The sequence below is a fragment of the Frieseomelitta varia genome, unplaced genomic scaffold (assembly GCF_011392965.1).
Source record: "Frieseomelitta varia isolate USP_RPSP 00005682 unplaced genomic scaffold, Fvar_1.2 scaffold_813, whole genome shotgun sequence".
Lineage (NCBI taxonomy): Eukaryota > Metazoa > Arthropoda > Insecta > Hymenoptera > Apidae > Frieseomelitta > Frieseomelitta varia.
Window position 1 is genome coordinate 5,295 of NW_025110605.1, and position 13,064 is coordinate 18,358.

The 13,064-nt window shown below is 40.0% G+C and overlaps 1 protein-coding gene across 8 annotated transcripts; it reads left to right on the top strand.

Moving 5' to 3' along the window:
- Window positions 1–2,359: 2,359 nt before the first annotated feature.
- Window positions 2,360–12,864, top strand: LOC122536208 (glutamate receptor ionotropic, kainate 2-like). 8 transcript variants are annotated; one of them, XM_043668376.1, is made up of 16 exons: window positions 2,360–2,464; window positions 4,527–4,665; window positions 4,902–5,060; window positions 5,942–6,123; window positions 7,031–7,188; window positions 7,275–7,416; window positions 7,665–7,967; window positions 8,120–8,338; window positions 8,593–8,799; window positions 8,895–8,979; window positions 9,714–9,990; window positions 10,080–10,278; window positions 10,901–11,144; window positions 11,957–12,072; window positions 12,184–12,333; window positions 12,415–12,864. In XM_043668376.1, exons 2-16 carry the CDS (start codon window positions 4,587–4,589, stop codon window positions 12,595–12,597), a joined length of 2,703 nt encoding a protein of 900 aa, XP_043524311.1. In that variant the 5' UTR covers window positions 2,360–2,464; window positions 4,527–4,586; the 3' UTR covers window positions 12,598–12,864. The 8 variants fall into 8 exon arrangements, with proteins under 8 accessions (XP_043524311.1, XP_043524315.1, XP_043524310.1 ...); XM_043668380.1 differs by having other exon boundaries at window positions 2,364–2,496; window positions 11,957–12,076; window positions 12,415–12,554; XM_043668375.1 differs by having other exon boundaries at window positions 2,369–2,496.
- The last annotated feature ends 200 nt before the right edge of the window (window positions 12,865–13,064 follow it).

The following is a 13,064-nucleotide window of genomic DNA, read 5'->3' on the forward strand; positions in this document are numbered from 1 at the left end:
TTAATTTCCGTCTTCCGTCTCTCCCAAGGCGTAAACACGTGAGAATATTGTACGTGCACCGGTCTCTCTCTCTCTCTCTCTCTCTCTCTCTCTCTCTCTCTCTCTCTCTCTGGAGTGATCAATTTCCGGATGCAGATAGATCGGTGGAATCAAATTAGCGAACGAAACTTCAATTCGTCGTCCACAATTTCTTCAAAATCGTTTGCTTCTTCTTCTTCCGTTCTTTTCACTTCTCCTTTATCGCCGACTTCCGTCGTTTAGATTTTCTGGTTTTCTTTTTTTCTTCTTTTTTTTAAATACGTACGAAACCCGCACGAACGACATATTCACACATACGAATGAATGGCGTACATTATACACGTACTTGTAAATATCGTCTGTATCGCGTACACTGCGTTCTACGTCGTAACGAGTTTGTTAAGAGCCTATTGATTATACTTCTTACATAAAGTGTACTACGAGCATCATATTAAACGTGAATAAAAAAAAAAAAAACAAAAGAGAGAAAAGAGAAACTCGTCGTCTGTGAATTCCCGGCGCACTTGTGTGTCCCGTTTGTTGCCTCGGCACCATTCAAGCTTCGTCGCTCGCAGATATCGCCAACCTCGAGAGAAGAAAGAAGAACGATTACCGAAAATGTTGAAATCAGGGATCGGAAATCGGTTAAACGAGACTTTTAAACAGGTCCTCGTTTGAAACACTCGTTTCTTAAAAATAATTCGAATAAATAAACGTTCTGAAAAAGTTGGAACTTTCTGACAGAATGGAAATGAAAATTTTCCTTCTCTCAATATTCGTGGCATATATACTAAATGGATCTTTAACTGAAGAGTATCACGCAGATTCTCTCTCTCTGAAATATTTATTTCAGAGAGAACATCGTTCACAGACAGCTAAAGAATTATCCTTGTCAAAAGTGTTCCCGAGTGTTATGCTTCTTTCTACAAAAATTTATTCATCTTTTTGTATGAAAACCTTGAAATTTTCTATTAGCCTCTTTATAAATTTCCCATGCTTGTTCTATTCATAAAAATTCACTGTTCAAGTACGAACAGGATTTTTTGAAAAAGAAAAAAAAAAAACGAAGATTCTCGATCGAATTGAGAAAGAAAAATTTCGCCGATCTGATCGTGAATTTCGCGTAGGCGTCAGGTTGCTGCCGCTTTCGGCCGCGAGAGAAAATGATTCCACGCGTAATATACTTAATCCGCGCCATAATCCCCTTGTTGATTACGACAGAGAAGTTCTGCCTTAACCACCGCCACGGTAATTGGTCGCCCGGGAAGTTCTACTTTTACATCAATTGCCGCAGCCTTCACTCTTCGTTCCCTTGATTAGAGAACTAAATCCCAAACCGCTAACGTAACTAATTCACTAATGTATCCAACTTCCACGGCCTCTTACCTTCTCTTTGCTACCTTTCGCGACGCCAGCGCAGCCATCTCATTTACTTTGTCATCTTTCTCACCATGTTTCACCTCCTTTCCCACATTTTCTCCCTTCTCTTTCCGTGTCTTCCTATCTTCATTCTCAGTTTGCCACGCTATCCCAATCTTTTGTCCATTTTCAATCTCAGTCACAGTCTCTGCCTTGCTTTTTCCTTTTCAAACGTTCGAGCACAGTCGATTAATTGGCTTGGAAATTAGGAATAATGATTAACGAGATCGTGAATCTCTTTGGAGAGTGACGAGCAATTGTCCTCTTCGTGGAATAAAACAAATGTCAAACGTGCTCGCGAGATCGCTTTTTGCGAGCAACGATTTTACCTCGTTCAGTTGCCATCTATGGTGCAAGAATTTTGCGTCGCGCGGTCGCTGTAAAAGGTAGAGGAACACTCTTCTGGAGAAAGTCCAACACGCTGTCGAAAGGAACAACCATTTGCTCAGACTTTTCTCAGTCGTGTTTCTGTTGATTCTTCTACGATGAATTTAACCACACTTTGCTTGTGGAAATTTTGTCAACTTTCTCGCGCTTTTTCTGCTCGAAAAAAAAAAAAAAAAAATAAAGTTTAACGTCATTTTAAAATGCAAAGGAAATCCTTTTTTTTTTTTATCATTAATTATTCCAATGTGAAGAAAGTGATGTGTTCTTTTTTTTTTATTATTAATTATTTCAACGTGAAGAAAGTGAAGAAAGTGAGATTTAAGATCCACTTTCTCACCACGAAGAGAAAAAATTCACGCGCGTCCGTGTAACGTCGAAAGAGGCGGCACTTCTGCCCAAGCGACGGCCACTCGAAAAAAAAAAAGTGATGGCGTCGCGTCTAACAATAAATTAAATTCGAGCCATCCGTGGACGCCGGCCATGTTCGAGAGTGTACAAACGAAATCCGAAGTGGCTTGGAAGGGAGTCCGCGTGTGCGCAGTGAAAACACCGACAGAAGCGAGAAGCGGCGTGCGGGATTAGAGTGAACGCCGCGAGGTTCGTTCCCGAAAAGCACCGTATATCAAACTTCTTCAGCCAGGTAATCAACCCGCGTGTAATTGTAATTTTCGGGTAAGTTTCCACTTTCACCCTCGTTGCATCGACAGCCTTGATCCTTTCACCGCTGTGTAACTTTCCAAATTACTAACAGGCCGCGTGCCACCGAAGTGATTTTTCAACTCACCTTGTCCTTCTCGAAGTCGCATAACAAGAGTAAACCATCGGATCGACTCGATCATTTGAAAAATTCCTGACGCGACCAAGAGTCGGGAATCGGTTTTAGAAACAAGATACATAAGAGTTTCAACTCGATACGCGAGCGTTCGAGTGAATTTGTAGCATTTCGATGCAGGTCAAGTCGTAAGTACGAAAGCTTTCCATACTGAAATCTTGAGTGTTTGTCTTTTCGTTGGAACGCGATTTGAAAAAAAAAAAAAAATAAAGTTACAACCTTCTCGTACAATTTCGAAACACGTATCGTTGCGTTTTCGAACAGTGCTGAGGAAAAGAGAGAATCATGGAGAAACGAGCGACGAGGGCCAATTTTTCTTTTACCACGAAAACCGTGGCCGATCGCGATTCGATGGAAACTATGTCACAGCGGTTTAAGCGACAGGCGTTAGGGACGGCGACGCACGGCGTCTAAATATAACGGACGCTCGTAACGGGCGGCACTCGAAGATTTTCGTATGTTTTTCGAGCGATTACGGCCGGCTGGATGTGGCGCGTTGACACACGAGGCCGAGGGCGTCGCGACACGCGTTCACGGATCGTTTCGGATGCCACGAATGTGAAATAACCGGAAATAATTCACCGTCACGGTGAACGAACGAAAAAGAATCGGCTGCGTTTGGCAAGGTGACAATCGCACGACCATGCGGAATCGCGAATCGCGAATCGCGTGTGTCGCGTCCAGGCAAGGGAAATACCCGCTGATCCGCAAAAGTCGTCCTCGATAAAATTATCCCGCGACTCGCGAGTGTCGGCCGGCTGGTTTGAAATTAATACACGAATTCGGCCGAGTTAAATTTATCCATCATTCCGAAATTAATTCGCAAACATTACGTTAAATTTTGCAATTTTTGGTACAAATTTTAATTGATGTTAATATTAAATTTAATATTTCGCGCGAAAGATTCGCCGCGGATTTTTTCTGCATTTATGGAATATTTGAGGATGTACAATGTATAAAGTGAAAAGTATGAAAAGAATGTAAAAGGTTCTTTTTTTTTAAATTAAAGTCATTCCAAATGAAAAAAAGGAAAAGAAATTGAAATCTGTTGGAAAACTATTCACTGCAGAATAATCCCTCAACGATGAAGACAAAGGACTTGCAAAATCGACGAAACGTGTTCAAATACAAAAATTAAATCATCTTTCCTTACACTGTAAAAAAAATTTGGTTAATTACAACTCTGTATAAAAGAATTTTTCTCGAATTATATTTAAAAATTAACAATTCAAAGTCTAACAATTCAAAAATCTACTTTCGTTCTGCCCGAATGTGTCTAACGCCGCATAATAAAATCTTTCAAACTGGAAAGAAAACAGGAAGAAAGATATGAGTCGTCCAATAATCTTTTTTCCCTTTCCCCGAGGGATCTCGACGCGTCGTACGAACGTGGAAGCGTCGAGAGAGAATCTGACAGTCGCGAAGCCTCCTTCAGCAGCTTCAAATAAATAGGCTGGCTGAATATTGGAGGATTGATTTTAGACGGTTCTAAATATTTACGCAGACCGGAGAATTCGAGCCGGTGTGTACGCTTCCCCGCTGGTTTACAGAACCCGTCGCGTGGTTAAGTGCTCGTTTCGAATCCCAGCGGTCTGGCATCCCAGGCTCGAGTCGCCTTATTGCAAATAAATTCGCATCAATCTGGTTTGTCTGGCTGTCTTTGAGAACTAATCGCGGACTAACAGCTTCCCCCATCACCCGCCGCTGGATTTCACCCTGTGTCTGGATCTTTGTTGTTTCGCCGAGAACGTTTATCGTCTAAATCGCGCACTGAATCGCCTCACTGTTGCCCCCAACGAGGAACAACGTTGCTCCCATCTGTTTCCACAAATAATTGTGCCTTAATTGTTTAATCTACTCTGTCGGCCAGTTTCGACGACTCAACACGACGAGGCACACGACGTGGCATCGTAGAGAATGACGAGATAAGATGCTGGACAAGTGTCTTTCATTGATCTTCATCCTCTGCTGCGTTCTGGCGGTTCCCAGGAGCGCGAGAGTCAACCTCGGTGAGGAGAATCGTGCGAAATGAAATACGCGGAACGGCCAGTTGGACACGGGAACCGTGAGTTCTGTTTCACAACACATTTATTTATTTCATAACGAGCTCCCAAGTTTATTCCCAAGTCCACGGACTTAGCACGAACGTCACCGGTTTCCAACTTGACGTTCCGCGAGCGTGTATTAATAGAACGCACGGCGTCCGACGACACACACGTGCCTGCCTTTCGCGTGACTCTTTCAGGAGGGCTGTTCGACACCGACGATGGGATTCAACGTACCTTCGAATCCTCTGTAAAGCGAGTGAACCAAGAGCGACACGAGAACGACGAGTTCCCAGACGTGTTCCTCGTGGCGAAGTCCAACGAGGTCGACACGGATCCGTTCAACGTGTCGGAAATAGGTATACGATTGTCCGATACGCGTCCTACGTAAAAAGTATTATCATACATCGTGCAAAAGACTATACGATTCTGTACGATTAAATACTTTTAACAATACGGAAGAGAATTTTTAAATTTAAATTCTTAACAAAATATCAAAAATTTATTATTATTTAATAGTAAGTTATTTAATAATCATTAAATTTATTATCAGATAAATTTTCAAACAAAGCATTTTCTTTTACCTCTTGGCTAAACTCGTCGTATGACAATTTATCATGACATGACAATTTCTTGTGTAGTGACGAGTATGCTCGTCATGCGACGCGAATTGAATTTTTTTTCTCGCGGAAAATGAAACATATTTGTAAATTTTAGACATTTTAGAATATTTTGAGACTAATTTAATCTAACTTTATTAAGAAATTTTATAACAAATTGAATTTCTTTTCCATTTTCTATAATTATTCAAAATACATTATTAATTTTAGAAATTTCTATATATTCAACTATTCAAGCATAGCGTTTTTTCAATTTTATTAGTATTATATTTTAATGAATCAAATTAATTTTTAATAATGAAAAAAAATTTTCCATTTTTTTTAGTTAAAATTAGACTTGACCAGGCATCATTTCACATTATTTCTTAATATTTTCTTGCTATTGGTATTAATTGTTATTAATTAATTTTTCAAAAAGAAACTAGTGTTATTACTTTATAGCAATCTGTACATCGAGTATAATCGTCATCGCGTTCTAGCGACACAAAAACTTTTAAAAGACTTTTAAAAATTAACATCACGGCCAAAAAATTGACTCAACGTCCTTTTGCACGATGCGTTGTCCGCGATTTATCCCGGATCGCTGTTAACGCGAGATCCGTCTCTCGTCAAATATTCAGCGTGCGAATTGATGGAGGAAGGGGTGGCCGCCATTTTCGGTCCCCACAATAGGTTTACCTCGGAACATGTGCAGAGTATGTGCGACACCATGGAAATGCCACACATTTACGGCAGATGGGAACACTCTCAAACTCGCGGCAAAGGAATAAACTTATTCCCGCATGCGGAAACACTCTCCATGGTACGTAGAACCTCTTTTTCCCACCCCGTTTAAATATTTATCTGACCGTATGCGAGATCGCGTCTCGCGAACGTGCACTCTCGGCCGCGCATCGACGTATTTATATTTTTGAAAGATAACTTCGACCAGTTTCGAACGGCGCTGCGTCTTGGTTTTAGGCGGCGATGCGCAACTCTTTTGAAATTTTTGTTTTGTTTGCTGTTCAAATTTAAACTCTTCGGGATTAAAATTGATTTAATTAAAAACACGCGAGAAAACACTGTTCTGACTATTCTCTGTTTCTATCTTTGCCATTTTGTTGGTCTCAGTTTTCCTTCTTGGCAGTTGTTTGTAAGGAAAAATTCGGGACAGTGAGGAGAAAGAGAAATGTTTGCGGATCGTAATTGATCCACAATGTTTACGCGTCATTGAATTGAAGAACTTGTTACGTCGAACGTGCAATATTTTATGCCAAGATATTCTCACAATTACGAGTACGTTCTAACCAAATTAAATTTGACTACACACGAACAGCGCGAGAAAATAGCTGACTTGGTCTTTGTCAATAGGATGTTCAGTGGTCTGATCTCGTGCCCGAATATCATTGAAGTGTTCCTTCCAGATCACTACGTCACTCTGAATTGTTTCACATTGAGCACCATCATATTATGGTTTCTATAACCCGTATAATCGTATATTTATTAACGCTAATAATGATCGATGTTTTTAACCATTCATTTAAACGCTCATTACTTAGTATCTCCTCATAATTTCTCACTCATTGTCAGTCTCATGCCTCGTTACATCACTTCTGTACTAATGGGTATTTTTCTTTTTTTATCCGTAAAAAATCAATATAGAAATAAATAAATAAATAAATAAATAAATAAATACGTTCGATGACGTGAGGTGTTTGATGTGCCGCCAGATCTTTGACAAAATGATAACCGACTTTGAATGGAAGGTATTCGCAATACTGTACGAAGGTACCGACAGTCTGTTCCGTACGCACCGACTGCTGGAGCGTTGGGACGCAAAGAGCCACGGGATCTTCCTGTATCATTTAGGCACCGGACCAAGTTACAGGTGTAACATTGAAACGAAATTTGCGTTTACACACGTTGTACCCGTTTCGATTCGAATTCGAGTAACGCGCGATCGAATTTTTACAGAAAAGTGATGCGAGAGATCAAAGACGAGGAGATTGAGAACGTTATTATCGACTGTTCGATTGATATATTGGAAGAGGTGCTGAGACAGGCGCAGCAAGTGGGAATCATGTCGGAGAAGAACAAAATTATCGTAACTTCCCTGGTAATAACTTCTCCGGCGTTGATGAATTGCTAAAATATTTTCTAGGATAATTCGATATACTTTCTAAGATAATCTTGCATGATTTAGAATGATCTTACGCAAACTGAAATATATATATATATATATATATATATTTTTTTTCTAATAATTCGACTTTCTAAGACAATCTTACGTGATCAACGAAGCATCAGCGCTGCTGATTGACCGGGCTACTTTCCCTTCTTCTTTGCTTTCTTCTCTGCTTACAGGATCTTCAAACGATCGATCTAGAACCGTACCAATTTTCAGGGGTGAATTTCACGGGGGTGCGATTAATCGATCCTGAGAATCCGCTCGTTGCGAGCATCGTCGAGATGCACAAGTACGAGTGGGGCTTGAACGATCCGAGTCAATTACGCGTCGAACCAGCGCTCATGTACGACGCCGTGCAGCTTTTCGCCAGAGCTTTCAGCCGTCTGAGATACACCATTAAAGCGAACGTAAAGCCGTTGCTTTGCAACGGTAGCATAAGCTGGGAGCACGGATTCAGCCTGAATAATTTCATGCGAGTCGTAAGTCTCACGGGACTGAAAGTTGAAGATATAGTTGTTTTCACCGACCCAGCCGAATTTCTATTTCCTCGGTCGTACTTCAATGTTTCGTCCATCGTCTTCGTCGTTTGAGACAGTACCAGACTGAAGTTATTATTGCGCGTTCGTTTCAGACCGAAATGGAAGGGTTGACTGGCTTGATCAAATTCGACACGGCTGGATTTCGCAGCGATTTCCAGCTGGATATTGTGAAAGTGACGGAAGTCGGACTGAAGAAGATCGGAATGTGGAACAGTACGAGTAACGTGGAGTGGCTGATGGAAGCTCACGTTTCCAGCTCTGACGCGGAGTTAAGCCTGCAGAACAAAACGTTCATCATCCTGATCGCCCTCGTACGTGAAAACACAAAATGAAATTCCATTTACGAGTTTGATTTCGCTGCGAGATAGATCTCTGATCGAAGCGAACGGATTACATATCGACGTTACGGAACAATCTGACAAAAGATGACGACAGGAATGATTAATCAATAGATAGAAAATTATCGATACTGAAAGATCGGCGTGTCACGCGAATGCAAAAGAAATGGCTGACTATTTACCCTTAAGATCTCTCGAATGAGAAATAAAATTTGTCGTTCTTGCAGAATCAGCCCTACGGCATGTTAAAGAGATCGGCCGATATGATGTCGGGGAACGATCGTTACGAAGGCTTCTGCATCGATATTATTCAAGAACTGAGCAAAATGCTTGGCTTTAATTACACGTTCGAGGTTCAGACGGACAACGTGTACGGATCGTACTCGAGGAAGGCGAGAAAATGGACGGGGATGCTTGGCAAAATAATGGCCGACGTTAGTAACCTTTGAATCGAGGCAAACGTCTCTTCAGTTAAATAAAATAAAACGAAGGATTAAGGTACGATGTGTCCAGTAAAATTGTGTTGCAGGTGGCTGACCTGGCAATTACAGACTTAACTATAACGGCGGAGAGGGAAGGGGCGGTTGATTTCACGATGCCTTTTATGAATCTAGGTACGACTCGTGCAGATCGTGCAAATTTTACGAAATTTTTTAGTACTGGTGCTCATAAATTCAACCTGTTCGCTGTACGGACGAGGTATATCGTGTCGCAGTTTCATTTATCAAACGATATGAACGAAATATCTCGTTATGGTTTATAAAGTGCTACTAACGGGGTGTTTCGTCAAACAATATCAAACAATCGATTTGGACGAAAATCGATTCGTAAGACACGATGTATTAGTATAAGAAAACTCATGTAATCTTAGTAATTTCATGAATTATATCGACTTTTTGACTTTTGTCATAGTAAAAAGAAAAAAAAACGAATTGTTTAATTTATAACACGTCATGAACGATGTTGGATGATGAAATATCTCGTGTCACAGTTTCATTTATAAGTGCTATGAATGAGATATCTCGTCGTACAACGTCGTTCACGAGGTGTTAAAGACGAGACATTTCGTCAAACTATGTCAAACAATGTACGATTTCGTCAAACAATACCAAACAGTGTATTTCGACGAAAATCGATTCGTAAAACAACGTTTATTGGTACAAGAAAGATCACGTAATCTCAATTATCTCACGAGATGTATCGAGTTGTCAAAACACACTCGAATTGTTTAATTTATATTTCGTTCAAAACAGCGAAAGGGTTAATATTCTAAGACACGTTCGTGAGTGTATAATTATATTTTCAATTCAATTTTTGTCTTTCTTTTTGTTTCATTCTCCTTTTGCAGGAATAAGTATTTTATATCGCAAACCGACCAAAACACCGCCCAGCTTGTTCTCCTTCTTATCGCCGTTTTCAGCCGAAGTTTGGTGGTACTTGATCGGATCCTACATATTCGTGTCCGTGGTATTATTCATCATCGGCAGGATATGCCCTGCAGAGTGGAATAATCCATATCCGTGCATCGAGGAGCCCGAGGAGCTTGAGAATCAGTTCACCTTTAAGAATTCCCTGTGGTTCACTATCGGCAGTATTATGCAGCAGGGTTCCGAGATCGCGCCCATGTATGTAAAATTTCCAAAATCACTGTTACTCCGATTTTGCTACTTGCTACTTGCAATTCGACGATATCGACGTTTTTGTAATCGGACAGAGGACTTTCGACAAGAATGATGGCTGCTTCGTGGTGGTTCTTCTGCTTGATCATGGTATCATCCTACACTGCCAATTTAGCCGCGTTCTTAACCGTCGAGACGGTGGTGTCTCCTTTCTCAAATGTCGAGGAACTAGCGAAGAAGAAGACTATCAAATACGGCGCTAAACTAGGAGGATCCACGTTGATGTTCTTCAAAGTAAGTGTCTAACGGGAAACGAATTGATTTTTTTACCACGTAACGTGAAGAACAGTTATCAAAAAGAAAAAAAAAAAAAAAAAAATTGATGAAAACGGTTGTCAGTAGCAACGAATTTTACAGGATGATTACAGGCTTCGACGTACTTGTTCCAAGTGTAAGAGACATAAGATTAGCTTTGTCGTCTGAATTTAACTATACCTCTGCCAACTATTGTGATTAATAAACCATTTAACAAATATTTAACAGTACAGTGAACATAATTTTCGTAAGATGTTTGTTTTACGCATTCCGGAAATTCTAATCCCCCAGACAGTTGTAATAGTTTGTTGATTCATCATAAAAACACGTAGATCATGTTCATTAATCTCTCATTGTCAGACAATTTCCTCGCCTTCGACACGACGCTTGAATAATATATGTAGCACTGTGAATGACACTAGACACATATTAGATTAATCGCCCGCCAATATTATTCGCATTCAGATCATAATCAATGACAAATTATCTCCAAAAAAAAAAAAAAAAAAAAATAAAAAAATGTAACCTCCTACGTATCTTACTAACTATCGTAAGGCAAACGAGACTTGGAGCTGCTCGTTCTAATTCAGTTTTTTGAAAGAATTATGCCCGTCCCAAGGATTCCAACTACTCGACGTACAAGGAGATGTACGAGTACATGCAGGAGAACGCGGTGGACGTACTGCCACCTGATAACGACGTCGCTCTGACGAAAGTGCTGAGAGAGGACTATGCGTTTCTGATGGAGTCAAGCTCCATAGAATACATTATCGAGAGGCACTGCAACGTGACGCAGATCGGTGGACTCCTCGACGCCAAGGGTTACGGGATTGCTATGAAAAAACGTGAGTTTACGCCTTGATTAGGAAATTAACTAGTAAGTCAATCATGACGCATTCTTTGCCACAGCCACGAATGAGAATTGTATCGATCGTTGTCATTAGTTTGTTAGATATCCACTTTTAATCGAATAATTGGTAATCGAAATGAATTTATAAAGTAGGAAAAGTAAGTGGGAATATATGAAAAAGCAAGTGAGCAATTAAGAATAAAAGTAATTAAATTAGGAAATTAGGTCAATTAGGGTGCTATAGTCGTGAGTGAAAATTACATTATGATCACGATGAAATAAATTTGCGAAATAAGGAAAATAAATAAGAATAAATTATATAGGAAAGCAAGTAAGTCAGATTAAAAGTAATTAAATTTTAATAGAATAATTGATAATTCAAATAAATTTGCGAAATAAGAAAAATAAATAGAAATAAATTGTATAGGAAAGCAATTAAGTCAGATTAAAAGTAATTAAATTAAGAAATCGAGTCGATCAGGGGCGCCACAGTCACGAGTAAAAATTATGTTGCATTATGTCAGGTTTAAATTACCACTTTTAATAGAATAGTTGGTAATTCAAATAAATTTGCGAAACAAGGAAAATAAATAAGAATAAATTGTATAGGAAAGCAAGTAAGTCAGATTAAATTAGGAAATCGGGTCGATCAGAGCGCTACAGTCACGAGTAAAAATTACGTTGCATTACGTCAGGTTTAAATTGCCACTTTCAATAGAATAATTGACAATCCAAATGAATTTGCGAAATAGAAAAATAAGACTAAATTATACAAGAACGTAACTCGAAAATGAAACTGAATCGCAGACTCACCGTATCGTCATCCATTGAACACTGCCGTATTGAAGCTGCAGCAAAGCGGCCTGATAACCGAACTGAAGAAGAAATGGTGGACGCAGAAACGCGGAGGTGGAACATGCCGAGTACGTACAGAGACAAATACTCGTTTTCCAATCTCGAAACGAGATTTGTCTGTATTGAAAGTTGAGATTTACAATTTACGCGCTAATGTATAGATTTTATACGATACGTAGGAAGACGGCGGTCAGAACCAGGCAGAGGAACTGGATCTCGACAATGTGGGTGGCGTGTTCCTGGTATTATCCGTAGGCGTTGCCGCCTCTTTCTTTTACACCGTGTTCGAGTTACTCTGGGAAGTTGGCTGCACGTCGTTGCGCGAAAATGTGAGTAGACAAATGTATTACATCGATAGAACCTTCGAGAGGTATTCGTTGATTTTGCTAAACGAAAGAACTATTTGCCAGGTCTCCTTTAAAGAAGAATTAATGGCCGAACTGAAGTTTATTATAAAATGCGACAATTCGCCTAAGCCGGTGAGAAAGCGGAAAGGATCGTCGAACAGAAGCGGAGAAGACAGTACAAGGGGTTGCACACCCCCGTACGGATTTATACCGGCGATTATAACGTCCAATTCCAATGATAAATGAGACACGCGTGATAAAAGAACATAGTAAATGTCCGACACGTATTTCTAGTCGACTAGAGAAGAATCCTTGAGAAACCAATCTATATTTTGTCATACCGATACATACATACGTTAAGCAATTAGCCTTCGAAAATAATTTAATTTCACCCGACTGTGACTGAACATTTTCCATAAAGCCGTAAGAACACCAAGGAAATGTATAATTGTGTTGGAATATGCATCGCAGTTTGTAATAATTGAGCAAAATACAAAATATTCTTGGACATTCCGCGGTGTAATAATCGACTATCGGAATCCGATATGCAAACTGCTGCGGGGTAAATTGGTTCTTCGGCGTCGTCCGGCGCAATCCCGCGAAATGCGTTAACTCGCCTTACGTTTCGTATTCCAGCCATTAAAACTTTGTTTCATCCTTGAATCGATACAAAACACGATTGAAAAAAACGAACGCCACGATCTTACGAGCAT

Bases quoted from the DNA above. Each gene is read 5' to 3' on its own strand.
- LOC122536208 (XM_043668376.1), top strand. From the start codon at position 4,587: ATGCTGGACAAGTGTCTTTCATTGATCTTCATCCTCTGCTGCGTTCTG. The intron at 6,124-7,030 runs GTACGTAGAACC...ATGTGCCGCCAG, and splicing joins ATGCGGAAACACTCTCCATG to ATCTTTGACAAAATGATAAC. The intron at 7,189-7,274 runs GTGTAACATTGA...GAATTTTTACAG, and splicing joins GGCACCGGACCAAGTTACAG to AAAAGTGATGCGAGAGATCA.